The sequence below is a fragment of the Hemibagrus wyckioides genome, linkage group LG17, assembly GCF_019097595.1.
Source record: "Hemibagrus wyckioides isolate EC202008001 linkage group LG17, SWU_Hwy_1.0, whole genome shotgun sequence".
NCBI lineage: Eukaryota > Metazoa > Chordata > Actinopteri > Siluriformes > Bagridae > Hemibagrus > Hemibagrus wyckioides.
The window spans coordinates 220,678-248,241 of NC_080726.1; the positions used below are offsets into that span (position 1 = coordinate 220,678).

General features: G+C 47.8%; 1 protein-coding gene across 1 annotated transcript in view; it reads right to left on the reverse strand.

The window, feature by feature from the left end:
• Window positions 1-9,166: 9,166 nt before the first annotated feature.
• Window positions 9,167-27,564, reverse strand: part of chd7 (chromodomain helicase DNA binding protein 7) — a 45,440-nt gene continuing 27,042 nt past the window's right edge. Inside the window, exons 15-38 of the mRNA XM_058412954.1 lie at window positions 26,987-27,254; window positions 26,353-26,563; window positions 25,232-25,427; window positions 24,375-24,542; window positions 24,111-24,290; window positions 23,649-23,759; window positions 22,584-22,789; window positions 21,614-21,813; window positions 21,272-21,431; window positions 19,209-19,298; window positions 18,449-18,552; window positions 16,902-17,022; window positions 16,435-16,492; window positions 16,276-16,336; window positions 15,604-15,949; window positions 15,279-15,484; window positions 13,909-14,682; window positions 13,543-13,700; window positions 13,117-13,344; window positions 12,257-12,649; window positions 11,893-12,087; window positions 11,560-11,700; window positions 11,345-11,449; window positions 9,167-11,229 (exon numbers count right to left, since the gene is read on the reverse strand). Of these exons, the coding sequence (XP_058268937.1) occupies window positions 10,285-11,229; window positions 11,345-11,449; window positions 11,560-11,700; window positions 11,893-12,087; window positions 12,257-12,649; window positions 13,117-13,344; window positions 13,543-13,700; window positions 13,909-14,682; window positions 15,279-15,484; window positions 15,604-15,949; window positions 16,276-16,336; window positions 16,435-16,492; window positions 16,902-17,022; window positions 18,449-18,552; window positions 19,209-19,298; window positions 21,272-21,431; window positions 21,614-21,813; window positions 22,584-22,789; window positions 23,649-23,759; window positions 24,111-24,290; window positions 24,375-24,542; window positions 25,232-25,427; window positions 26,353-26,563; window positions 26,987-27,254 (5,625 nt within the window). The 3' untranslated portion in view covers window positions 9,167-10,284. The remainder of the gene's footprint in view (window positions 11,230-11,344; window positions 11,450-11,559; window positions 11,701-11,892; window positions 12,088-12,256; window positions 12,650-13,116; window positions 13,345-13,542; window positions 13,701-13,908; window positions 14,683-15,278; window positions 15,485-15,603; window positions 15,950-16,275; window positions 16,337-16,434; window positions 16,493-16,901; window positions 17,023-18,448; window positions 18,553-19,208; window positions 19,299-21,271; window positions 21,432-21,613; window positions 21,814-22,583; window positions 22,790-23,648; window positions 23,760-24,110; window positions 24,291-24,374; window positions 24,543-25,231; window positions 25,428-26,352; window positions 26,564-26,986; window positions 27,255-27,564) is intronic.

The window sequence follows — 27,564 nt, forward strand, 5'->3', positions numbered from 1 at the left end:
GTGTGAGTGTGTGAGTGTGTGTGTGTCTGTGAGATGAGTGTGTGTGTGTGTGAGGAGTGTGTGAGTGTGTGTGTGTCTGTGAGATGAGTGTGTGTGTGTGTGAGGTGTGTGTGAGATGAGAGTGTGTGTGTGTGAGGTGTGTGTGTGTGTGAGTGAGTGTGTGTGAGTGTGTGTGTGTGTATGTGAGTGTGTGTGTGTGTGAGTGTGTGTGTGTGTGTGTGTGTGAGTGTGTGTGTGAGTGTGTGTGAGTGTGTGTGTGTGTGTGTGTGAGTGTGTGTGTGTGTGAGTGTGTGTGTGAGTGTGTGTGTGTGTGTGTGTGAGGTGTGTGTGTGTGTGTGTGAGTGTGTGTGTGTGTGAGTGTGTGTGTGTGTGTGTGTGTGTGTGTGAGTGTGTGTGAGTGTGTGTGTGAGTGTGAGTGTGTGTGTGTGAGTGTGTGTGTGAGTGTGTGTGAGTGTGTGTGAGTGTGTGTGTGTGTGAGTGTGTGTGTGTGTGTGTGTGTGAGTGTGTGTGAGGTGTGTGTGTGAGGTGAGTGTGTGTGTGTGTGAGGTGTGTGTGAGATGAGAGTGTGTGTGTGTGAGGTGTGTGTGAGATGAGTGTGTGTGTGAGGTGAGTGTGTGTGTGAGGTGTGTGTATGTTTGAGGTGAGTGTGTGTGTGAGGTGTGTGTGTGAGGTGAGTGTGTGTGTGAGGTGAGTGTGTGTGTGTGAGGTGAGTTTGTGTGAGGTGAGTGTGTGTGAGGTGTGTGTGAGATGAGTGTGTGTGAGATGAGTTTGTGTGTGAGATGTGTGTGTGTGAGGTGAGTGTGTGTGAGGTGTGTGTGTGAGGTGTGTGTGAGATGAGTGTGTGTGTGAGGTGTGTGTGTGTGAGTTGGGGGTGTGTGTGTGTGAGGTGTGTGTGTGAGGTGTGTGTATGTGTGAGGTGAGTGTCTCTGAGGTGAGTGTGTGTGTGAGGTGCATGTGTTTGTGAGGTGTGTGTGTGAGGTGTGTGTTTGAGGTCAGTGTGTGTGTGAGGTAGGTGTGTGTGTGAGGTGAGAGTGTGTGTGAGGTGAGTGTGTGTGTGAGGTGAGTGTGTGAGGTGAGTGTGTGTGAGGTGTGTGTGTGAGGTGTGTGAGGTGTGTGTGAGGTGTGAGGTGTGTGAGTGTGTGTGAGGTGTGTGTGTGAGGTAGGGGTGTGAGGTGAGTGTGTGTGGTGTGTGTATGTGAGGTGTGTGTGTGTGAGGTGAGATTGTGTGTGTGTGTGAGGTGTGTGTGAGGTGTGTGTGTGAGGTGAGAGTGTGTGAGGTGTGTGAGTGAGGTGTGTGTGTGTGAGGTGTGTGTGAGAGTGTGTGTGAGGTGTGTGTGTGAGGTGTGTGAGGTCAGTGTGTGTGTGAGGTAGGTGTGTGAGGTGAGTGTGTGTGGTGTGTTTGTGGTGTGTGTGAGGTGTGTGTGAGGTGAGAGTGTGTGTGAGGTGTGTGTGAGGTGAGAGTGTGTGTGTGTGTGTGAGGTGTGTGTGAGGTGAGAGTGTGTGTGAGGTGTGTGAGGTGTGTGTGAGGTGTGTGTGAGGTGAGAGTGTGTGTGAGATGAGTGTGTGTATGAGATGAGTGTGTGTGTGAGATGTGTGTGTGTGAGGTGAGTGTGTGTGAGGTGTGTGTGTGAGATGAGTGTGTGTGAGGTGTGTGTCTGAGGTGAGTGTGTGTGAGGTGTGTGTGAGATGAGTGTGTGTGTGAGGTGTGTGTGTGAGGTGAGAGTGTGTGTGAGGTGTGTGTGTGAGATGAGTTTGTGTGTGAGATGTGTGTGTGTGAGGTGAGTGTGAGGTGTGAGTGTGTGTGTGTGAGGTGTGTGTGAGATGAGGTGTGTGTGTGAGGTGTGTGTGTGTGAGTTGGGTGAGGTGTGTGGTGTGTGAGGTGTGTGTGTGAGGTGTGTGTATGTGTGAGGTGAGTGTCTCTGAGGTGAGTGTGTGTGTGAGTGTGCATGTGTTTGTGAGTGTGTGTGTGTGTGAGGTGTGTGTTTGAGGTCAGTGTGAGGTGTGTGTGAGGTAGGTGTGTGTGTGAGGTGAGAGTGTGTGTGAGGTGAGTGTGTGTGTGAGGTGAGTGTGTGTGGTGTGTGTGAGGTGTGTGTGAGGTGAGTGTGTGTGAGGTGTGTGTGTGAGGTGAGATTGTGTGTGTGTGTGTGTGAGGTGTGTGTGTGAGGTGAGAGTGTGTGAGGTGTGTGAGGTGTGTGTGAGGTGAGAGTGTGTGTGAGGTGTGTGTGTGAGGTGTGTGTGTGAGGTCAGTGTGTGTGTGAGGTAGGTGTGTGAGGTGAGTGTGTGTGTGTGAGGTGTGTTTGTGGTGTGTGTGAGGTGTGTGTGAGGTGAGAGTGTGTGTGAGGTGTGTGAGGTGTGTGTGAGGTGTGTGTGAGGTGAGAGTGTGTGTGTGTGTGTGAGGTGTGTGTGAGGTGAGAGTGTGTGTGAGGTGTGTGAGGTGTGTGTGAGGTGAGAGTGTGTGTGAGATGAGTGTGTGTATGAGATGTGTGTGTGTGAGGTGAGTGTGTGTGAGGTGTGTGTGTGAGATGAGTGTGTGTGAGGTGTGTGTCTGAGGTGAGTGTGTGTGAGGTGTGTGTGAGATGAGTGTGTGTGTGAGGTGAGAGTGTGTGTGAGGTGTGTGTGAGGTGTGTGTGTGAGGTCAGTGTGTGAGGTCAGTGTGTGTGTGAGGTAGGTGTGTGAGGTGAGTGTGTGTGGTGTTTGTGTGTGTGTGTGAGGTGTGTGTGTGAGGCGTGTGTGAGATGAGTGTGTGTGTGAGATGAGTGTGTGTGTGAGGTGTGTGTGAGGTGTGTGTGTGAGGTGTGTGAGGTGTGTGTGTGAGGTGAGTGTGTGTGTGAGGTGAGTGTATGTGTGAGGTGAGTGTATGTGAGGTGAGGTGTGTGTGTGAGGTGTGTGTGTGAGGTGAGTGTGTGTGAGGTCGGTGTGTGTGATGAGGTGAGTGTGTGTGGTGTGTGTGAGTGTGAGAGTGTGTGTGAGGTGTGTGTGTGGTGTGTGTGTGTGAGGTGAGATTGTGTGTGTGTGTGTGTGTGAGGTGTGTGTGTGAGGTGAGATTGTGTGTGTGTGTGTGAGGTGTGTGTGTGAGGTGAGTGTGTGTGTGAGGTGTGTGTGAGGTGTGTGTGAGGTGAGAGTGTGTGTGAGGTGTGCGTGTGAGGTGTGTGTGTGAGGTCAGTGTGTGTGTGAGGTAGGTGTGTGAGGTGAGTGTGTGTGGTGTTTGTGTGTGGTGTGTGTGTGTGAGGTGAGGGTGTGTGTGAGGTGTGTGAGGTGTGTGTGTGAGGTCAGTGTGTGTGTGAGGTAGGTGTGTAAGGTGAGTGTGTGTGGTGTGTGTGTGGTGTGTGTGAGGTGAGTGTGTGTGAGTGTGTGTGTGTGAGGTGTGTGAGGTGTGAGAGTGTGTGTGGTGTGTGAGGTGTGTGTGTGTGAGGTGTGTGTGAGGTGTGTGTGTGTGGTGTGTGAGGTGTGTGAGTGTGTGTGAGGTGAGATTGTGTGTGTGTGTGTGTGTGTGAGGTGTGTGTGAGGTGAGATTGTGTGTGTGTGTGTGAGTGTGTGTGAGGTGTGTGTGAGGTGTGTGAGGTGTGTGAGGTGTGTGGGGTGTGTGGGTGTGTGAGGTGTGTGTGTGTGAGGTGTGTGTGAGGTGTGTGTGAGGTGTGTGTGTGTGGTGTGTGAGGTGTGTGAGTGTGTGTGAGGTGTGTGTTTGAGGTGAGATTGTGTGTGTGTGAGGTGTGTGTGAGGTGTGTGTGTGTGAGGTGAGATTGTGTGTGTGGTGTGTATGTGAGGTGTGTGAGAGGTGTGTGTGTGAGGTGTGAGAGGTGTGTGTGTGTGTGTGAGGTGTGTGAGTGTGGTGAGTGTGTGTGTGTGTGTGTGGTGTGTGAGGTGTGTGTGAGGTGTGTGTGTGTGGGTGTGTGTGTGAGGTGAGATTGTGTGGTGTGTGTATGTGAGGTGTGTGTGTGAGGTGTGTGTGAGAGTGTGTGTGGTGTGTGAGGTGTGTGAGGTGTGTGTGTGTGAGGTGAGTGTGTGTGAGGTGTGTGTGTGAGGTGAGTGTGTGTGAGGTGTGTGTGTGGTGAGTGTGTGTGAGGTGTGTGTGTGAGGTGAGATTGTGTGTGTGAGGTGAGTGTGTGTGTGAGGTGTGTGTGTGTGGTGTGTGAGGTGTGTGAGGTGTGTGTGTGAGGTGTGTGTGTGAGGTGAGAGTGTGTGTGTGAGGTGAGTGTGTGTGTGTGAGGTGTGTGTATGTGTGAGGTGAGTGTGTGTGAGGTGTGTGTATGTGTGAGGTGAGTGTGTGTGTGAGGTGTGTGTGAGATGAGTGTGTGTGAGGTGAGTGTGTGAGGTGTGTGTGTGAGGTGAGTGTGTCTGTGTGAGGTGTGTGTATGTGTGAGGTGTGTGTGTGAGGTGAGTGTGTGTGTGAGGTGAGTGTGTGTATTTGAGGTGAGTGTGTGTGTGAGGTGAGTGTGTGTGTGAGGTGAGTGTGTGTGTGAGGTGAGTGTGTATTTGAGGTGAGTGTGTGTATTTGAGGTGAGTGTGAGGTGTGTGTGAGGTGAGAGTGTGTGTGAGGTGTGCGTGTGAGGTGTGTGTGTGAGGTGAGTGTGTGTGTGAGGTGAGTGTGTGAGGTGTATGTGTGTGGTGTGTGAGGTGTGTGTGTGAGGTGTGTGTGTGTGTGTGAGGTGAGTGTGTGTGTGTGAGGTGTGTGTGTGAGGTGAGAGTGTGTGTGTGAGGTGAGTGTGTGTGTGTGAGGTGTGTGTGTGAGGTGAGTGTGTGTGTGAGGTGTGTGTATGTGTGAGCTGAGTGTGTGTGTGAGGTGTGTGAGGTGAATGTGTGTGTGAGGTGAGTGTGTGTGTGAGGTGTGTGTGTGAGGTGTGTGTGTGTGGTGTGTGTGTGAGGTGTGTGTGTGAGGTGTGTGTGTGTGTGAGGTGTGTGTATGTGTGAGGTGAGTGTGTGTGAGGTGAGTGTGTGTGTGAGGTGAGTGTGTGTGTGAGGTGTGTGTATGTGTGAGCTGAGTGTGTGTGTGAGGTGTGTGAGGTGAATGTGTGTGTGTGAGGTGAGTGTGTGTGTGAGGTGTGTGTGTGAGGTGTGTGAGGTGTGTGTGTGAGGTGTGTGTGTGAGGTGAGTGTGTGTGTGAGGTGAGTGTGTGTGTGTGAGGTGTGTGTGAGATGAGTGTGTGTGTGAGGTGTGTGTGAGATGAGTGTGTGTGAGGTGAGTGTGTGAGGTGTGTGTGTGAGGTGAGTGTGTCTGTGTGAGGTGTGTGTATGTGTGAGGTGAGTGTGTGTGAGGTGAGTGTGTGTGTGAGGTGTGTGTATGTGTGAGCTGAGTGTGTGTGTGAGGTGTGTGAGGTGAATGTGTGTGTGTGAGGTGAGTGTGTGTGTGAGGTGTGTGTGTGAGGTGTGTGTGTGTGTGGTGTGTGAGGTGTGTGTGAGGTGAGTGTGTGTGTGAGGTGTGTGTGAGGTGAGTGTGTGTGAGGTGAGTGTGTGTGTGTGAGGTGAGTGTGTGAGGTGAGTGTGTGTGAGGTGAGTGTGTGTGTGAGGTGAGAGTGTGTGTGTGAGGTGAGTGTGTGAGGTGAGTGTGTGTGTGAGGTGAGTGTTTGTGTGAGGTGAATGTGTGTGTGTGAGGTGAGTGTGTGTGTGTGAGGTGAGTGTGTGTGAGGTGAATGTGTGTGTGAGGTGAGTGTGTGAGGTGAGAGTGTGTGTGTGTGTGTTTGTGTGAGGTGAGAGTGTGTGAGGTGAGATTGTGTGTGTGAGGTGAGAGTGTGTGTGTGTGTGAGGTGAGTGTGTGTGTGAGGTGTGTGTGTGAGGTGTATGTGAGGTGTGTGTGAGGTGTGTGTGTGTGTGAGGTGTGTGTGAGGTGTGTGTGTGTGTGTGTGTGTGTGTGTGAGGTGTGTGTGTGTGTGAGGTGTGTGTGTGTGTGTGTGTGAGGTGTGTGTGTGAGGTGAGGTGTGTGTGTGTGTAGTGTGTGAGGTGAGTGTGTGTGAGGTGTGTGTGTGGTGTGTGTGAGGAGTGGGTGTGAGGTGAGTGTGTGTGAGGTGAGTGTGTGAGGTGTATGTGAGGTGAGTAGGTGTGTGAGGTGTGTGTGTGTGAGGTGAGTGTGTGTGAGGTGAGGTGTGTGTGTGAGGTGAGTGTGTGTGTGAGGTGTGTGTGACTGTGTGAGGTGTGTGTGTGTGTGTGAGTGTGTGAGGTGTGTGTGTGTGTGTGAGTGTGTGACTGTGTGAGGTGTGTGTGTGTGTGTGAGTGTGTGACTGTGTGAGGTGTGTGTGTGAGTGTGTGAGGTGTGTGTGTGTGTGTGAGTGTGTGACTGTGTGAGGTGTGTGTGTGTGTGTGAGTGTGTGAGGTGTGTGTGTGTGTGTGAGTGGTGTGTGAGCTGAGTGTGTGTGTGAGGTGAGTGTGTGTGTGTGAGGTGAGTGTGTGTGTGAGGTGAGTGTGTGTATTTGAGGTGTGTGTGTGAGGTGTGTGTGTGAGGTGAGAGTGTGTGTGTGAGGTTAGTGTGTGTGTGTGAGGTGTGTGTATGTGTGAGGTGAGTGTGTGTGTGAGGTGTGTGTGTGAGGTGAGTGTGTGAGGTGAGTGTGTGTGTGAGGTGTGTGTGTGAGGTGTGTGTGTGTGGTGTGTGAGGTGTGTGTGTGAGGTGAGAGTGTGTGTGTGAGGTGAGTGTGTGAGGTGTGTGTGTGTGAGGTGTGTGTGTGAGGTGTGTGTGTGTGTGAGGTGAGTGTGTGTGTGTGATGTGTTTGTGTGAGGTGAGTGTGTGTGTGAGGTGTGTGTGTGGGGAGTGTGTGTGTGAGGTGTGTGTGTGTGTGGTGTGTGTGTGAGGTGTGTGTGTGTGTGAGGTGTGTGTGTGTGTGGAGGTGTGTGTGTGAGGTGTGTGTGTGTGTGTGTGAGGTGTGTGAGGTGAGTGTGTGTGTGTGAGGTGTGTGTGTGAGGTGAGTGTGTGTGTGAGGTGTGTGTGGTGTGTGTGAGCTGAGTGTGTGAGGTGAGGTGTGTGTGAGGTGAGTGTGTGTGAGGTGTGTGTGTGTGTGAGGTGTGTGTGTGTGAGGTGAGTGTGTGTGAGGTGAGAGTGTGTGTGTGAGGTGAGTGTGTGTGTGTGTGAGGTGTGTGTGTGTGATGAGGTGTGTGTGTGAGGTGTGTGTGTGTGTGTGTGAGTGAGTGTGTGAGGTGTGTGTGTGTGTGTGAGGTGGAGGTGTGTGAGGTGTGTGAGTGAGTGTGTGTGAGGTGAGTGTGTGTGTGAGGAGTGTGTGTGTGAGGTGTGTGTGGGAGTGTGAGTGTGAGGGTGTGTGTGAGGTGAGTGTGTGTGTGAGGTGTGTGTGTGAGGTGAGTGTGTGTGTGTGTGGTGTGTGAGGTGTGTGTGAGGTGAGTGTGTGTGTGAGGTGAGAGTGTGTGTGTGAGGTGTGTGTGTGAGGTGTGTGTATGTGTGTGTGAGGTGAGTGTGTGTGTGAGGTGTGTGTATGTGTGAGGTGTGTGTATGTGTGAGCTGAGTGTGTGTGTGAGGTGTGTGTGTGAGGTGAATGTGTGTGTGTGAGGTGAGTGTGTGTGTGTGAGGTGTGTGTGAGGTGTGTGTGTGAGGTGAGTGTGTGTGAGGTGAATGTGTGTGTGAGGTGAGTGTGTGAGGTGAGATTGTGTGTGTGTGTGTTTGTGTGTGTTTGTGTGTGTGTGTGAGGTGTGTGTGAGGTGTGTGTGTGTGTTTGTGTGAGGTGAGTGTGTGAGGTGAGAGTGTGTGTGTGTGTTTGTGTGTTTGTGTGTGTGTGTGTGTGTGTGTGTTTGTGTGTGTGTTTGTGTGTGTGTGTGTGTTTGTGTGTGTGTGAGGTGTGTGTGTGAGGTGAGTGTGTGTGAGAGAGACTGAAAGGACAGAGATGTGGAGCGGTCACATGAGTTCAAAAGTAATATTTTCATCCTCAGAGGCATCGAAAAATGACCTTTAAATGTCTCAGTTCCTCTCAGCAGGCTCTCGCACACACACACAAACACACACACACACAAACACACACACACACACAAACACACACACACACACACACACACACACACAAACAAACCCACACACACACAAACACACACACACAAACACACACCCTTGTTTGAGCTTTAGAAATGTTTATTTAATCAGAGATAAAGTTCTGTAATGTATGAGGTAATGTTTTTATAATTATAGAGGTGGATTATTCAGATTATAATTCCCCACCCCACCCCACCCCCGTCTTCAGGATCTTCAGCATCTTCAGCATGGAAGAGAGATTAGGTGTGTGTGCAGGACCAACAGGTAAATCTCCATCACCTGGAGACGGTCAGTGAGAGGTATGATGTAACTGATTAGACTAGACTGTACTCATCAGACTGTATTTATTTAGTAACGAACATTCTCTATTCTCAGTGGGCAGTCAAGTGCGGAGACTGGCAGGTTAGAGAGTGAGGGGTGTGGTGAAGGAAGGGCAGGAGCACTCATGAGGGGAAAACCTGGACAGAAACCAGACACAGAGAGAACCCCTCCTCATCTGGGTGACACTGTACTGGACCCTGTGATACTACAATGGACAATGTGGTGATGTGATGAATCCTTTCTTTTCTTCGTGCTCATCCAGAGTGAGTTACATACATGTCAATTTTCATACAGCTGATCAGTTGAGGGTGAACAACGTCCTGATCCGGTGTCCAGCCTCACGACCGCTGAGCTGCTACTGGTCATTACCGCACACTCAAGTACAAAACAGCAATTTTTAAGAGATGTTTGATCTAAGATGTTGTACGAGTTTGATCTGCTGCAATCCTACAGCCTTCCAGGGAATAACACCCACAGCCATCGTCCTCTGCTCCATTTCACCGTCCAGTTCTCATGGAACTTTGTCCATGTGGACAATCAGCAGTGAGATGTTTCCACAGGAGTAATATTTGCAGAGAGCGCATGACAGATTATTAGGTACACTTATGTAATACACTGTACCATGAAGCATCTGACCACTCCACCTTCAACAAACCAGAGTGAGCGCAGTTCTGTGCCCGTGAACTAACCGGACCTGCTCATGGAAACACACACAGGACCTCGGTTACTGTTTTTATTTGATGACATTTACACTATTGAACATCTGACCGTAGTTCTTCCCACACAGGTGTCCTTGTGTCCAGTGTTGAGCACTGGACCTCTTTGCTCTGTGGGAGATGATGTAATGACGATGTGAGAGAGGAAGGGTCAGAGAGATGCTGACTCGGAGTTTAGTTTCTATGCGAATATCATGAGTCACTTTTATTAAAAGCATCATTACTACAGTTGGCAGCCATTTACAGTTCATCATACATGATGTTTCAAATAAAAAAAGGAAAAATAAACTGAAGAGACAAAAGATAAAGAAAATAACATTTACAACGCGTATGTCTGTAAACTTCAAGGCTAGTTTAGAATTGAGGTAATGCTGTTCAGCTTGGTGGCTAAAGTAACAAAAAAGTCCATTCAAATAGATAAAGGTACCTGATTTCATCCTTACACCAGTGCATCAACGTGGAGATCGTTATGAGACGATTCGACCGCAATAATTCATGACACATCCAGTTTCTGACACCCCCCCCCCCCAACACACACACACACACACACACACACACCCCTTTATCTGCTGACTCACACAAACACTCACACACACACCCCAACCCCTCACACACACTGTGGTAAAGTGGAACATTCAGGAGCTGCCTTCGGTTATTGCTGTCTCCACAGGCCGAGCGTCTCCTCACCCGTATAGATTGTCAGTGTGAGAGACTTGAGCAGTCCAAGTGTACACTTTGATATGTGAGAACTTCATCCCTCAGCAGAACAGTACGACAAAAACTAAATCCACATTTCATTCTCTTTTCATTTCTGTTTTCAGCAGCGTGGAGAGAGAGAGAGAGAGAGAGTCGCTCGTCTTAATGCTGTTTAAAACCGTACACCACTGAACGTTCCTCACTGAGATGCGCTACTCACTCCCTGTTTACATCAACAGTAGAAAGAGAAAAAAATAATAAACATAAATTTAACAGAAAGAAGCAGCAAAGCAATATCGGAACCTCCTCCTCATTCCTAACAGGATACCAGATGTTTCAGTCATCACCACAGGCCACAAACCAAACCCACCTCACATCCAGAACATGTCCACTACAGCCTGTGTGTGTGTGTGTGTGTGTGTGTCACTGGAGTCCTGCAGAGACATTGTTGTGTTCCCTCATCATGGTATTGATTACTTGTCAACAAACCTAAACCAAAAATTACATAAAAATTCTGTTTGGGACATCAGTAGAGTTGTTCTTTAAAAAGCCCTCGGGGTAAAAGGCAGAAAGTCAGTCAGGTGGATTTGCCTCTTCATTCACTCTTGTCCTCATCTCCAACTTCTTCCTCATCCTCCTCCTCATCCTCCTCCTCTTCCTCTCCTGCCTCCATAGAGTCCAGTTCCTCAGCCACTCCGGTCAGATCGTCCATTTTGTTCTCTCCCTCCTCGGAGTCACTGTTCTCCAGAGCGCTGCTGGGTTTCACTGCCTCCTGGCTCTGTGCAGTCTCCTTGTTTGCCTCCTTCTCCTCTCCCGTGGCTCCTAAAGCTCCACTCATCGCATTCTGGAGCTCAGCGAGAGCTGCTGGTGAAAAGCCAGGTAGCCCCAAACCGCCCAATCCAGGGGGCAGGAACATGGAGGGGTAGAAAAGTCCAGGAGCCATGGTGGAGAGCAGGAACGGGTTAAAGGCCAAAGGACTGGTGGAAAGACCGGTGGCTGCAGCAGCCGCATTCGCGTCGCTCGACTCCGCGGGTTTCTCGGCTTCCTCCTTCTTCTCCTCACCTTCCTCCTTGGGTTCTCCTTCTTTCTTTGTCTCCTCGGACTCTGAAACGGCTGTGGTGTTTGTGTTTAAGTTAGCAGCAGCAGCAGCCGCCGCCATGTTGCCACCGAAAAGACCCCCGAGGCCAAAGACATTGGGCAGGGCGCCCATGGCGGGCAGCATGAGGGGCAACATGGTGGTGGAGGTCTTGTTATCTGCAGCTCCTGCACCCAGAGAAGGAGACAAGCCCATGAGGAGCTGCAGGTTCTGTAGGTTCTGCAGGTTCTGCAGGCTGCTTAGGTCCATTCCACCGAACAGGCCGTTGAGCAGGAAGGGGTTCACGCCCGAGGTAGAGGCTGAAGAAGCTGCCGAGAGAGAAGCCTGAGCTGCAGCCGCTTTAGCAATCTCAGATTTGGGTCTTCGTCCGCGGCGACGGACTCCCTCTTCTCTGACCACCGGACCGGTCAGAAGACGATCAAACATGGACTCGGGCAGGAAACCCTGCAAAATTAAATGAACGTTAATTACTCACTTCATTCTTTAGGACCTGTTAAGCTGATGAGATGATTTTAAACAGCTGTTGGGAAACTGGTGTCTGAAGTTAATCAGCACTTACAGATTGTTTGACTATGTCTGTCCAGTCCGGAGCAATGGCGAACTCTGGATTCTCAGCCAGCCACCGGGGCAGATCCTTCATGGGAGGAGCCATAGCACCCCCCATCTGCAGGATAAGGCAATAACAGTTAGACTGAGAACAAGGCAACGGAACATCTAGGGCAACAAGTGCGATTTTTCATAGTATGTTATTTTACAGATTTATACAGTTCTTGCCTTTCGGCCATTCCGCTTATTAACCACAGGCACTCTCTCCTCTCCGGTCAGCGTGTTGATGTCGATCTTGTTTGGGTTTCGACACCGATGTCTTTTCTGCTTGGGTTTACCCAGCTGTGAGAGGAGAAGCTCCTCACTCTTCTGCACAAAACACACAAATCAGAACAGCTTTAGAGATACAGGTGAGATGTTTACCTGCCTGTAGTTTTCTGTAGTTTGGAGTAAAATAGTGCCTCCTGGTCTCTTTGCTCTCAGAGCAGTTCCAGTTTCTATAGTAGAGTGAAGCGGTGTGTTACACAGGGGTAGAAACCTAAAGAATTATTTAACACTCACTGGTATGTATCCAGGCACGTCCATGGTGTAGGTGGGATGTTGTCTAAGCCACTCCTGCAGGTCCTTGGTGCTGGCCCCATCCTCTCCTTTAAGGTGGTCACCCTCCTCTTTCTGTGCAGGAGCTGGAATGTGTGTCTGTGCTTGTGGCAGCACGTGTGCTCCGTCTGCAAAACCTTTGGTCCCGTTTGAATCTTCCTGTAAAGACCAAAGACAACAAACAAGTTAAAACCTGTACCTCAGGCCCCAGAAACACAAAGATAAAGGAGACATTGAACATGTTAGCACATGCTAGGCAGGATTAACAGTGCAGTGTTAGCGTTAATTAATCATATAGTTCAGGCTAGTTGAAGGGATTGTGATGTACCATGTTGAGCTTTGAACCCTTATTGCCCATGAAGAGTAGCTCAAGGCCCTCGACATTTTTCCTGCGCCCTCTCCTCCTCCGTGTGGGAATCTCAGCCTCCAGCATCGCTCCGTTGGCTCTGGAAGCTCCGGCCGCTTGCAACACCTCCATTGGAGAAGCCACGGCGCCGGGGAACACTGAAGAGGAAGAAGAGGTGGAGGAGGAAGGAGCCAGGCCATGTAGAGCTTTAGTGAGATCCATAGCTTGAGTCTGACTCTCTGCGGCATGAGACTCACGGAGCTGAGCCACCATCTCCATCAGATTGCGGCGCTTTGCGGCTCGCTCTGCCTCGATCTCCACTTTCCTTCTTCTGCGTCTCCGCTGACGAGGAAGTGACAGGCTCAGAGCCTCCTCCTGTACACACAGTCAGGATAAACAACAGATCTCAAACAAAATGACCTTTCAGTAGCCAGAAACAAAGGGAAAATATCACTTGTATAAATATCTAACTGCCTGATAATGTTCTTTTAAATGACACCTGAATTTTTATTTTAGCAGACCCCATTCTTCTACACTTTAAACGTCTGTGAACTTTGTTCCTGCCTAGGATTTATCGTAATCCAGGACACCTCTGAGTAACTGAGTCATTTCTCAATTCACTCTAGTTTTAATTATAACATGTTTCAGGTAACTTTAAGGATCAGCAGAAACCAGACTCATAACATTTAAAATAATGTGGTTAGGTTGGAACAGCAGCATTCTGGGTTTTGGAGGACAGATGGAGACACTGCAACTAGGAGGAAGTGATGGACTTATAACTGTGTGTGTGTGTGTGTATGTGTGTGAGTGAGAGAGAGAGAGAGAGAGAGAGAGAGACTTGCCTTATTGACCTGAGGTGACAAGGTGATATCATCACTCCCACTGTAGCTGCTCTGATTCATCATGGAGAAGTCTCCCATGTTCCTCCTGGGTATTGGGCTGTCCGTTGCCATGGCACCATATCCAGGCAACAGGCCAGGCAAGTCAAAGAACTGCCTCCTATTGGATGGCCACTTGCCCTTGATGATCGCCTCACAGATGCTGTCCAGTCGATTGATCATCACCCGATCCTGCAATACACACCCAGCACAGATGTGTGTGTGTGTGTGTGTACACATTTACAATGAGATGGTTAGAGCTTGATGGGAAAATTGATTCAGTCAGTCCTTAAAACTGAACAATAATCTGTCCATAAAAGCCAAAGGTTTTCAGGTGTATAATAAAATGGAGAACTGTGGAGTAAAGGTGTACTTCTTGTATTGATTTACCTTCGGCCAGAAGGAGAACGTCGCTCGTTCACCAAAAGTCTGAGACACGGAGGGCTCCACATCGTCCATGCCAAAATAATCCCGCGTCTCGTCTCGTGCTGTGCTCATTGAGGCGTTACTCTCTTCATCAAAGTTCTTCCTGTCTGAGGACGCTCCGGCTAACAGAGACAGGAAAGGAAAAATTACAGAAATGTTAAAGGTCAACATGAATCTAATCTAAAGGTCTCAGACACTAGCATATTTAGGATACATGTACAGAACACCTTTCAGTATTCATCTCTTTATTTATACTTTATATTAAAAGTGAAGATAATTACATGTAAACTAACACTCTAATCTGGATAGAGAGATTACTGATGTCTTTACCTTCAGCCTGGGAGGATTTCTCCGATTTGTCATCTTCATCCATTTTCTCCTCCTCCTCCTCCTCCTCCTCCTCCTCGGAAGCCTTCTCAGTGTTGGGGTTGTGGATCTCTGAACCTGTTGGGTTCTCCTGCTCCTCTGTGTTTGTGTCTTTGCCAACAGTAGCAGAAAGTGGGGGCGTGTCCTCAGACTTTGCGACCGTCTCCTCTTTAATCATCTGAGGAATGCTGTGATTTTCTTCACTCTTCACTTCTTCATTTTCATTCTCCATCTTCTCCTCATTCTGAGTCTTCTCCTCCTCCTGTTCAGTCTTCACGTCCTGTACAGGTGAAGCGGCCTCTACTTTCTCCTCTTTCACTTCCTCGATGTCTGCTTTCTCCGCAGTGTCGGATTTGAGCTCGTCCTTCAGCTCCTCATCTTTAATCAGATCCATGGTGGCGAGAGGGTTTGAGGTCAGGGCCGTCTCGGGTCCCCGGCTCTGGACGAACTTGCGTTGAGCCTGCAGAAAGCCGAGCTCGGGGTCGTTCTGGATGTGGTAGTCCGTGCGGCTCACTCCGTGCTTGGCAGCTCCTTGGAGAAGGTCCCGGTCGTGTTTTCCCACCTCCCACCAGGCTGGGAGGTCGGGGCTAGGCTGACACAGGCGGAGTCTCTCCTCTAGCTTGGGGTGGGGCAAAACCTGCTCCCTGATCTGCCGCAGTAACTCAATCCGGTACAGAGTCCGGGAGGCTCGCTCCTCTGTGATCGGGTCGATGATCAGAGTTGGGTCAGCCAGCTCTGCTGGGAAACAGGAAACGTGTTACTCTTCACTGTCAGCATCACACAGCATTTAAGACTGACTCTGAAACAGGGCTACAGAGACAGGAACGTCAAAAGCAGAGAGCAGGGGAACTATGGCCTGTCCTGTAAACTGTAGAGTGACCAGAGTCTCTGGATCTGTGTGATTTTTAAACATTAGTTAACTCGTAAATCTAGTGCTGGGTTTTAATTACAAAATTAAAAATGGCGATGTCATGACCCATGGGACACGATGTGTAAAAGTCAGTGTGGTTCTAAGGGGAACATGGAACACAGGGTTCTAATATAGATCAAACTGAGCTAATAAGAGGAAAGACCGACAGATCAAGCTAATACACATTACAGGACATTTAAACCAGACTCATGTAAATCTCTCATGAAGGTTCAAGAACTGCACTCATTTGTATGTTTGTACTTGCTATCGGTCACTGCTGGTCAGATTTCAGGCTCAAATGAGGCTCTGATCTCACAATTAGATCAGAAGTGTGTGAGATAAAAATTTCATTACTCAAACAACTCTCTGTTTAAAAAAGCAATAACGAGTTGAGAGAAGAGGATCAGAAGAGGACCAGTCGTACCCGAGTCTTTGACCTGCATTCGACACACCCGCTTGCACATGGCCACGAAGGCATAGTAATATTTCTCCAGACTCTCATCAGTCTTCTTATCGAGACGAGCAAAGGCCCGAAACTGGGACCAGTCAAAACGCTGCGTCTGGACATCATAAACAACTCCAAATGTAGAAACCACACGGTAAAAATCTGCCTCTTCACGCCTTGTCCATCTGGAGGGGGGGGGGGAGAGCAGGTTAAGATTAAGATGTTCTACCATCAGCTCAGTTCGTGTTTACAAATAAGTTCTGCCCAAGCCTTCACCCAAGCTTCTGCATTTAAAAGACCTCACCTCTGGCGCCTCTCTTTGAAGAAAGCAGCTCCATCGGCCAACAGGGCGGCGCTCTCATGCAGGAACGCTGAGGTTTTAACAAACGAAGCTCCTTCAGTCAGATATGAGGTTGCAGCCACCCGGTTGGGCTCCAGACTGTAAACCCCACCCTCAGTCGCCATGGCAAGGAGGTGGTCGTCACGGTGACGCCGCCGTCTGCGTCCGTCTGGTTTAATCAGCGTCTCCTGTCTCTTGTGGCAGCGCTGGTACGCAGTAATGAGGCGACGCAGGCGTGCGGTCAGAGCCGAAGCTGCAGGCCAGTACAGATTCCCAGCTTTACCCCCATTTATCTCACTGGGCTTAGGGGCTGCAAAATAATAAGAGGAAGGTGAGAGGGAGGAGAACGTTTAAATAAGATTTTCAGATTTATTGTGATTTAAAAAAGGCCGAGTTCAGTCTATCCAACATCTTACATTTTCCTTACAGCTCATGTTTAACATGCACCACAGTTCATTCCAGCATCTTCTCCTCTCCATGAGAGTCATTTTCTTTAGAGTTTCTGTTTTGCAAGTTAAACATCTAAACTTTACATTAATATAACCCCTCGTCTTGGTGACATGTCGACCCTGAACAGTTTGGGGTGCAGCGGAGTTTAAACTCAACCTGAGATCTGAGGCAGGAAAATGAACATACCTTCTCCACTCTCTATATCCATCACCTCCTCTTTGTCATCTAGAGGAGAGTTGGTGAAATCCTTAAGTAAAAGAATAAAAACGGACAGTTAGTAAACCAGCAGCAAACCACCCGAGAAACAACACACAGTTTACAACAGGGCAAGTCTGTGTTACTCACATCCAGATCATCTTTGAAGGGCATACGCAGTGGTTTATACTCCGGATCCTCATCCTCACTGTGAGGGGAAAGACAGACGGTGGTGAGGGTTAGAACAGCACTCTACACTCCAAACTCTGGACAATAATCCTCCGGTTATTTCAAGAGAAATGCAATTTGATGAAACTAAATGTTTTTCTTTTTTTGAGCTGCATATGTAGGTATTTATCAATACGCATTATACACAGCCAGTGTGATCAGGGTTAGAGTGCAAATGTAAACACTGTAGAGGAGCTATATTAATACCACATTTAATACAGAACACGGGGGGGGGGGCAGATAGAGAGAGTGAGCGAGAGAGAGAAAGACAGAAGGGGGGTGACATTCAGAAAGACAGAGACTGCTAGAAAGACAGACAGACAGAGTGAGAGAAAGAGAGACAGACAGGTGTCTCTCTTGCTGTGTGTAAGACTGGGGTCCAGCATTACCCATCTGCCACCATGTCCGCTCCCCTCTGCTCAGCGGCAATGGCTTTGGCATCCGGCATTCCCACTCGCTCCAGAAAACACAGCGCCGGGTCGGCTCGCATCGAGTTATACTTCTCATAACCTGCAACACAACACACACCACCTTCATCACATCCACAAGACAACTAATACAACCATCTCACTGTGTGTGTGTGTGTCCTCGGTTACTTGGCTGATATGAAGAATATTCAGTAGGAGCTGTTAATGATGTAGTTACTGAAATGTTGCAGTGTTCTGAGACAGTGAGGATCGTGAAGCTGACTCGAGGCACTCATTAATCATTAATAAAGGGTTAAACAAAAAAAGATTCATCTGTGAACAAAGGCAAAAATCCTGATGTGCATTAACTATGAGTGGAATATGGTGAAGCTTTATTCAGGAGATTTATTTAGTGCTTTAGATGCTAAATTTTTAACATTTTAAAGGTTAAAGGAAGATTATAGTTGAAGATATTTGTGAATGAACTCTAGTTCAAGTGAACATTAAAGTAGACACATGAGAAATGATGAAGCTCTGTGAGGAAGATAGTGAAGGATGATACACCACCCCGCTTCGACAGAAAATCAGAACTCCAGAGATAATCATGTTGGAATAAATCAGAGGCCTGACTTGGCAGGACAGAAACAGGACACACTCGAGGTGTGTGCCGGAAGCATCCATGCAGAAGAGATGTGAAATGGCGGCTCTCGGTGTGCACCGTAGGGGAGATGGAGAACCACTTCACCCGAGAGCTGCTCTTTTCCCCCCTGCTCGGTAATAACCCCGCCCCCAGGCTCCGCCCCTACATCACAATTCAATTAGGATTTATGTGTTTACACACCACTCCTAACTGCTGCTGCCACACAGCCAAACTGATCATGAGCATCTTTTTATAGCCCATCACTCGCCCCACCTGTCTGTCTCTCCAGCTGTCTCTCTCTCCCCAAGACTAAACCCCTCCTGAGAAATTGAGATTATGATTAAGATCATTCACAGTGCACGCGTGTGCGTGTGTCAGCAGATTAGCAAGGCAGGGCTCATGGGAAAAAGACGAGGTGGCGTTTCCTCAGGGATCAGACTTATTTAGATGAGTGTCAGTGAGAGGAGCAGTTCCTGAATAAAAAGGTGTTTATTAGCATTAACGGTGCAGTGGGGATCCACCTCACTGTCTGAGCCTGCTTTTGGACCGTCACCTGTTCACTCCATCACTCGTTCATCCTCTTTAGCAGAAGGGAGACATATGACATCAGAGGTGCAGAGAGACAGAGCTACTGTTCGTGAACACACCTTCAGTGCACTACTAACTAATGAAGTGATGATTAAATACTAATTATATGTAAATAAACTCAAAAGTTCATTTTAAAGACAGCAGGTTCTGTTTCCTGTGCGTGTGTGAAATGAATCATAAATCAGTTTCCTGAGTGGATTACGATGGGTCACACTGTGTGTAGGCCATTACGGCTCGTTCGACCTCCAACACTGTCCCCATGGGAACACCAATGAGCATGAAGTGAGTGGGCGGGGCTTACCATGTTTAAACACCCCGATGAGGAGAGATTTATCAGCCTCCACATCCCACCAATCAGTGGGAACTTCAGCATGGAGCGGATGTGGGATCCAGATATCCAGCTCACTGTGAGCACACACACAAGGAAATGAGAATTTAATGAAATCAAGTAAAAAGCAGTGAAATTAAACAGATCCAGACAAACAGGAAGTAGCAGCATGAGAAGGAAAACAAAGAAAGTAGTAAAAAAAAATCAATCAGGAAACAAGACTGAAAATAAAGAAAGGCAAACAGGAAGTGAACAGTTTAGACAACACAAATGCGTTTCTGAAAAAACAAAAGATTATTATTAACACTCCACCTCCTATTTAACCATCTCACAGACTCAACCTCCAAATAAACACTGGAACATATTAATGATGAAATGACCTCATCAAGAGTGCAAACCAATCACAAACAGCCATGAAATGACCTCAACAAAATCCACTGAACTTATTTAAACTCCATTTAATCTACCTTCACGATGCGCGCACACACACACACTCACACAACTTGACTGGATGTGCAGTGAAGTTGTGGAGAGCATCAAAATGACGGGCACGTCTACACATTATCCATGCATGCACATCTGGTTGAGACAGGGAGAGGGGGAAACGACAGGCTGGGGGTGAGAGAGGGAGGGGGATGCAGGAGGTTGGGGGCGGGGGGGTTGGGGATGAGAGAGAGAGAGAGAGAGAGAGAGAGAGAGAGAGAGAGAGAGAGAGAGAGAGAGAGAAGCCAACCTGGAATCAGCTCCCTCCAGGATGCGGTCTGCCAGGTCCCCAATCACTTCCTGCCTCAGATAGTACAGCATTCGCACCCGCAGTAGCACTCTGTCAGAGAAACAAGGGAGAGAAGAACAACTGAACAAGTGATCATGAGAGGAGAAAAAACCGAAGAAGAAGGGATGATTTATCATAACTGTTAAATTTTAGTTATTTGCTTGAATTTTCATATAGATTGATGAACTGACTGACAGATACAGACAGAATGAATGAAATAAGTACACAGGATAAAAAAGAGGTAGAAAGGAAAAAGACAGCTGGCGAAAGGAAAGAAGAAATTTGAGAGGGAGAGAAAGAGGGGGGGGGAGCGAGGGAGAGAGAGCAAGGGAGCAGAAGGGAGAGATGAAAGAGTGAGCGAGTTTGTGTGAATGTGCCAGAGCTCATCCATCATACTGCCAGGCCTGATTAGCCAAGCCACAGTCTGACAGATGGCACACCATAATCACCTCTGTGTGTGTGTGTGTGTGTGTGTGTGTGTGTGTGTGTGTGTGTGTGTCTCCAACAGGTCTGCCTGCCTGGCACCTGGCCTGCACCACACCACTGCACAGTCTGCCATCCCTCCATCTTTCCTTCCTCCATCCCACACTCATTTGCCCTTTCATGCCCAGCCTCCACCTGCCATGCATCTGTCTCTTTTCTCTATCCCACTCTCCCCTCTCTCTTCCCCCATTACATTCACACATCTCACTGCCTTCAGCCCTCGCTCTTAAACACGTCACCTATATTTCAGCCGTGTTACCCCCGTCCCCACCCCCCCCCCCCCCCCCCATCTGCCTGGGTATCTTACTCCACTACTCACATTAACTCACTACAGTCCCACTCCCCTGACATCACTCTCTCACTTCCTGTTTTTAGGGAAGTGGTGAGGTGTGAACAGGATGTCTCTAAAGGACGGAGGGAAGTCTGAGTGGAGCGCTGAGCAGATGGCTAGAGCTCTGTGCACTTCAGACTTATCGATTTGGAACGGTTCCTGAACTACTGCACGCCAGAGCAAGACAAAGTGAGGAGGAGAGAGACTGAGACTGAGAGAAGGAGCAAGAGAGGGAGTGAGAGAAGACACTGTAGGGGAGAGAGGGCGAGAGAGAGAAGTGGAGAGAAAGAGACACAGAGAGAGGGAGAGAAAAGGCATGGGGGGAGAGACCGACAGAGGGAAAAACAGAGAGAGTGTGAGAGCGAGAGAGAGAGTGAGCGAGAGAGAGAGCCCATGGTGAGCCCCAACAATGGCAGCTTAGCCACAGAAATTATTTATCAAATGAAACCTGAGAGGCTTTAAGAAAAAACAAAAGCAAGCAGCAGGTGATGAACAAGAGAGAGAGAGAGAGAGAGAGAGAATAATGTGCAGTGTGGAAGGATGAGTGAATAGCAGTATGAATTACTGACCTTTCTAAGATCTTAGAACACCAAGCTTACTCCTGCTCATTATTCTTCCTCACATTTTGGCATACCACAGCTCTGTGCTTAGCCAAACAGAACCAGACTGCCCAGAACTGTACGGAACCAGACTGCCCAGAACTGTACGGAACCAGACTGCCCAGAACTGTACGGAACCAGACTGCCCAGAACTGTACGGAACCAGACTGCCCAGAACTGTATGGAACCAGACTGCCCAGAACTGTATGGAACCAGACTGCCCAGAACTGTACAAAACCATACTAACCAAAACCATTCTGCCCAGAACTGTACAGAACCAGACTAGACGGGTCACATTTTATAGAACTCCTGCATTTCAGTGACAAACAGATTAAAGTGTGCAGACTGCTTTAAACCCCTTCACTGCTCCTGCCTGGTACACACTGCTTCTACACTCCAACGTGTGTGTGTGTGTGTGTCCGTCTGTCCCATGTTTATGGGTTTATCATTAGCCATCCTGCATTACTACATCAGTGTGTAGAGTAACTTTGCTCTCGGACCGTGTGGCCCACCCGGTACAGCAGTGTTCTGATGCTGTGTGTTCTTACACAGTGATGAGTAAATAGTACTGTAATATTGTCTGTGTGTATTCTGTGTGTGTAAGTGTGTACTTGTTGCAGTGGTGTTTGAGGTGGCGTTTGTAGCTGTCCTCCTGCAGCAGCACATCTGGATTACACTCAGACAACCAATCAGCCTGAGGCATGTTTGTCTGGGTCGCTGGTAACTTCCCCTTCTTCCCTTTCCGACCTCGCGGTACAGGAGCAGACAGACCTGTGCACACACACACACACAGAGATTATTCTGATGAAACATGGCTAAGCAGGCAAACACATTCCAGTTACAGTCAGTCTGTGTTTGGAGGAAGTGATAGATGTTCACTCAGATCAGTGACACCATCCGTGTGTGTGTGTGTGTGTGTGTGTGTGTGTGTGTGTGTGTGTGTGCGCGCGCACCTGAGTGGTTAGTTAGTGTTTTGCTCTGTCCGTCCTCAGTAGGAGTGATCAGGTCCCAGATGAAGCTCTTGATGTTCTCATCTCCTCTGTAGTGGAGAAGGCAGTAGGCCAGCAGCGCTCGGCAGATCATCTCGATATCCCGCTCGTACAGAGGACGCTTAAAACGCCCGTGAGAAAGGATATCCTTCCACCGTCCCCAACTACATATGGAGCGCACACACACACAATTATAGAGTAAAACTATACAGATGTGGAGAAATCCTTCACTGCTTTCATGTGAAAAATGTAAGATTATGGAAAATGTGTGTGTAGTGCGTGATGCGAGTGTGTGACGAGTGTGTGTAGTGTGATGTGTAGTGTGTGGTGTGTGATGAGTGTGTGTAGTGTGATGTGTAGTGTGTGGTGTGTGATGAGTGTGTGTAGTGTGATGTGTAGTGTGTGGTGTGTGTGCGATGCGTGTGTGAGGACTTGGTTCTTCACTTCTGCTCAGCAGGCTGTTACTCTGCACTCTAATTTCTTTCCTTTGAGGTTAAATTTCACGTTGTGTGATTATTACACTCGCGCGGGCGTGTGTGTCCGGGGTGGGGGGTCGAGATCTGTTGTCCTGTACTGTTCCCTGAATCCTCCACTTCACCTTGCACTAAGAACCCAGATTGTCCAGTTTTCTTTTGTTTTTTGCAGAAGTCCACCTTCAGGATCAGCCACCACCCTGAACACCCGAGGATGGTGATCAGATAATGCGTGATTAGTACTGAGTAGCGAGGATTGATGCGTAATTAACTGTGACAGGAGTGTGTGAAGAGACCCAAGACTCATCAGAGGAAATGAGACATGCACACTGATCATGTCTCCACATCCTGCTGCTCGGTCACTTCAGCACAGAAAAACGAGCGGATTCTCTGACAGACAAGTGGGCTCTGTGTGTGTGTGTGTGTGTGTGTGTGTGTGTGTGTGTGAGAGAGAGACTGACCCATAAACCAGCAGGTTCTTCTCAACCCTGAAACACTCGCTGCGGGGGTAGCCCTGAGCCCGGTCTTGTGGCCGGCGAGCTTTCTGAACCGGTTTGTCCTCAGAGTCACTCTCCAGTTCCGAGTACTCCATCATCTCGTCTTCCTTTATGGAGCTGTAGTGCCGAGTCTGTTTCCTCACCCGCGGTGTGTCGATCACCAGAGTGTTCTAACACACACACACACACACACACACACACAGTAAGAATCAAGTGAACTAAAAACAGAAACATCTAGCACTTTCCAGCAGTGTGGTGCTGATTTTTAGGAGTCACTTTAGAACACAACAGTGTGATTGTGTGTGTCACAGAAACACTAAACTCATCACGAAATACTGACATGAGGAATAAACACAAAGCACCATGGCACAGCATGTAACTAAACCCAGATCTGACCATTTCAGCTCATTAGAACACTCATCTTTCTCTTCTGACCCTTTACCACATTCATACTGCTCTTGATACACCTTCATCTATTTCAATATATTTAGGACACAGAATTCTCTGGCTCCCTGTAGAGCCTCAGTTCTCTGGAGAACAGAGAACATGGGTAATTACAGGAGGAGAGAGAACCTAGCATGGCTGAGTTTGGAGCAATTTCGCCTTTGCCCAATTACAGCTACATTCCACACACTGTTAGCCTCCGGGGAAATGAGCCTCGTTAATTAGGCTCACATCTCGTAGTGATGAGGAGAGGAGCTGGGTCGAATGAAGAGGAATCACCTCTGTTTCTCACACACACACAAAGCCTGCTAAATACCATACACCACATCACACAGCTTCTACACATACAGGCTAGAGTCACTAAACACAACCTGCTGCTTTCTATTTACTGAATAAACTCAAATTCAGCACAGTTAAAGATTATTGTTTATCTCTAGTCAAATATAAAGTTCAGTGTTATTACTGAACTCTGAAAATAGTTATGATTAATACACAACTTTATAACCAGGTATTATACAGAAATAAAACGGGGAGAGAGAGAGAGAGAGAGAGCGTGAGAGAGAGCGAGCGAGCGAGAGCACTCACCCTGCCATTAATGACGTCCAGGTCCAGCTCGGCTTTCTTTGCCCACTTCTGCCAGAAGTCTGGGTCCTCCAGGGAAATATCTGTCCTGTTTCCTGACGACACAAAACTGGCCTGCAGAGCAGAAAAAAAGAAATGTCAAATTTCGTAACTGTTTCTATCTTCTATTCAGGTTCAAATATTCAGCAGAATATTCAGCAGGAACAGTTTATAAACACACCTCCTTTCATAGCACGTCTGTCAGTTGTTTAGACACAGTGAGTGATGTTGAAGAAAGCTAAACTGACCACTGTTACAGACTAGAGGTTACTGACCACCTCCTTCATACAGTTTACAGGTTTATCCAATCACGTATCTCTGACCCTGACCACTCAGTAGGATACACCTAAGATGTGTGTATGAAGGATGTATGCAGAGGTAGGTGGGAGAGTGAGTGAGTGTGTGTGTGTATGAGAGAAATGTTACCTTGGCGAAAGTGGAGCCCTTGCCCTCGGACTCGATGGTGATGGTCTGTGTGCGTCTCTGTAAGATCTGGTCAATGTCCTCTTCACAGAATTTGGAGCCCTCGTCCTCCTCGTCCATCAGAGCTCCATATGCTCCCTTGCGCAGCAGATCCTCGATCTCCTTCTTGGACAGCTGCTGAACCTGAAATAACACATTTACACACTGAGTTTAAGAAGAGAAACGAGGAAGTGCACCACTGATCCAGTGTGTATAAGCGGTTCTTACCCCGTTAGCAGCGTTCTCTCTGCCACTCATGGACTGCAGCACAGCTTTATCCAGACCCAGTTTCAGACTGGCCTTGTCAAACATCTCCCTCTCGTAGGAGTTCCTGGTGATCAGGCGGTAAATCTTCACCGCTTTACTCTGACCAATACGATGGCATCGAGCCTGGGCCTTAAAGAAGAAAAAAAAAATACAATAAAGTCATAAATGCACACAAACAAACCATGCTGGACTGCTGACCCATGGTCAGTTTCCAACAGTGTCACAGAACCAGCATGGGCATCTGTTAAATAAGCTCCGCCTACTGTTCCTACACCTAACGATAACTAGCAGGATAAACAAGAAAACAGACAGAAGAAAACAGAACTGAAGCAAAGTTAAATCATCAACAACCATTTCAGCTGAAAATATCTGAGAATGATTATTTCAACAGGGAAAATCTGATCTATCCAATCTGATCTAGAAGCTGGTCCGGTAAAGATGAGTACAAAGCATTAACCTGTAGCTGTATTTCAGTAATATAACAAAATATCTAAAAAGGGTAAAAAGCAGATATTTTGACCGTTTGTTCATTTTGAAGCACACTGTTTATTTTATTATCCCTGTACAGAGTGTGTGTGTGTGTGTGTGTGTGTGTGCGCGCTGTACAACACACATTCCCCACACTCATTCAGCTGGAAGTGCAGGAGGGATAAAAGACCTTTTATGGGATGAATGTATTTCCCACGCTGGCAAGTGGACTGTGTTCAGGGAACTGTGTGTGTGTGTGTGTGTGTGTGTGTGTGTGTGTGAGAGAGAGAGTGACAGAGAGAAAAAGTAAGAGTGAGTGAGTGAGAGAGAGAGAATGAATGTCAACTCACCTGCAGGTCATTCTGTGGGTTCCAGTCTGAGTCAAAGATGATGCAGGTGTCTGCAGCGGTCAGGTTGATGCCCAGTCCTCCGGCCCGAGTACACAGCAGGAAGACGAAGCGGTCCGAGTCAGGACGGGAAAAGCGGTCAATAGCAGCCTGGCGCAGATTTCCTCTAACCCTGCCATCGATACGCTCGTATGGATACCTGCAACACACACATAGCCCAACATGTATTACTCACCTGTTTACAGAAATAAACTCCATTAAAACAGTGGAGTGAAAGGGGAGTGTCTTAACCTGTTAAAGTTATTAGTTCTTTATTCACTCGGTTATGGACATATAGCATGGGTCATGCTACAAATGAAGGTTTTAACCCTGTTCTCAACGAGGACACACACAGTGTTTATGAGGGGAATGATAACCACACACATGCGTCTGGAACAGGATGAAATGCAACAGGTACAGAAGGTTAATATTTACACCACTCCTCATCATCATGTGTTCACACTGTGCTTTCACTTCCTGTTCATCTCTACATCTGTCTCTCTCTACCTGCTAGACTGCAGATATTTAAACAGACTATTATAGGAGACTTAAACTTTCCATAAAGGCAGTGTGTATCAGTGAGCATCATCTCACCTGGACTGAGTAGATGTACGTGAATGAGCTGCTGCTATAAGCTTAAAGCCTGACCTTTAATTTACAATCAGTTTACTCTGAGCAGCAAGTAAACACTCTGTCTCTCCTCTCCTACACCTCTACAGACATTCACATCATCTGCTGTTACTCAGTTTGGAGTTTTTCCTCACTACCATCAGGTCAGGCTTTAAGGTCCACCTCTATGTCCAGATTTCTGCATGCTGCACTGTCTATGGTTAAAACACTACACAAATAACACAACTGAATAAAATAAAACTTCTCTAAACTAACATGGAAGAGTGAAAACTGAAAGTGATTAAACAGGAAGTTGACCACTTCTCTCATTTGTTCTTTTCCTGACGGTTCTTTAACTTCACTGGGCTTTACAGTAAACCAGAACCAGGGCAGAGTGGAGAATAAAGAGAAGAAACTGGAGCACGCTGTGGGTGCGACACCTCGACACGTTACTGAATCAGTGTAAAAATCCTCACCTCCTCTGGATGAGGTAATCCTCGAGGATGTCGAGGCAGCGCACCATCTGGGAGAAGATGAGCACGCGGTGACCACCGGCCTTCAGTTTAGGGAGGAGCTTATCGATGAGCACCAGCTTTCCTGCTGCCTGGATCATGGACTGCAGATGGAAATCAGGCATATCGGCTGGGTGGCTCTCCCTAAACTCCTCCATGATCTTCTCCTCTGCTCCTACAGGGGGGCAATGAGGACACAAACGGGTAAACAATCAAAATTATTTTGTAACAATATTCATATTAACATTTTGCTTCTAATAAATACTATCATTTTAAATGACTTCCTAATTATGCAGTGTCACATCTCAATATTTTAGGCAGTTAAAGATGGTATGACAGCATCACACTAACATCTGTTAGTTTACCGCATTACTAAAGTTAGTATTTTAGATGAAGGTCTTCATGAAGAGATGATCTCAGTAATATTTAGTATTTTATATTTAAATATTAGTTTGAAGGTGTTTTCTGTTTCGGTGTGCGAGATGCCACAGGCTGTAACACACACTTGTACAGAAAACATTAAAGCAGGAGAGATAGTGATCAGATAAATGTGTGTGTGTGTGTTTCACTGATGAGGTCAGGTGGCGAAGGTGTGTACCATTGATGAGGTAGGGGTGGTTGCAGCACTTGCGCAGCTCCATCATGGTGTTAAGCAGGTTGGGGACATTAGAGCCTCCTCCTCCTCCTCCTCCACTCTTAGACAGGAAGGTGAAGTTCTTCTCTAGGATGGCTCTGTAGTATTTCTTCTGGATGTTGGTGAGCTCCACCTCAATGATGGTCTCCTCTTTTGGTGCCAGATTCTTTTCCACATCCTCTTTCAGTCTCCGCAGCATCATGGGTTTCAGGATTCCCTGCAGCTTCTGAACCTGAGAGCGCAAGAGCGAGAGAGAGAGACAGAGCGAGAGAGAGAGACAGAGCGAGAGAGAGAGACAGAGCGAGAGAGAGAGACAGAGCGAGAGCACGGAGTGTATTACTCACATCAGGTTTTTCCTCATGGACCTTTATTATGCATTATTCCACAGAGCTGTATTGTGATTGGTGTTGATGAATGTTCTATAACAGCAGCCTTTGTGCAGCTGCAAATCACAGGTTTATCGAAATTTAATAATTAAAATAAATAAATAAAATTTAAAAAATAAAATAAAATTCAATAATTACTACATGTCCATTCTATAG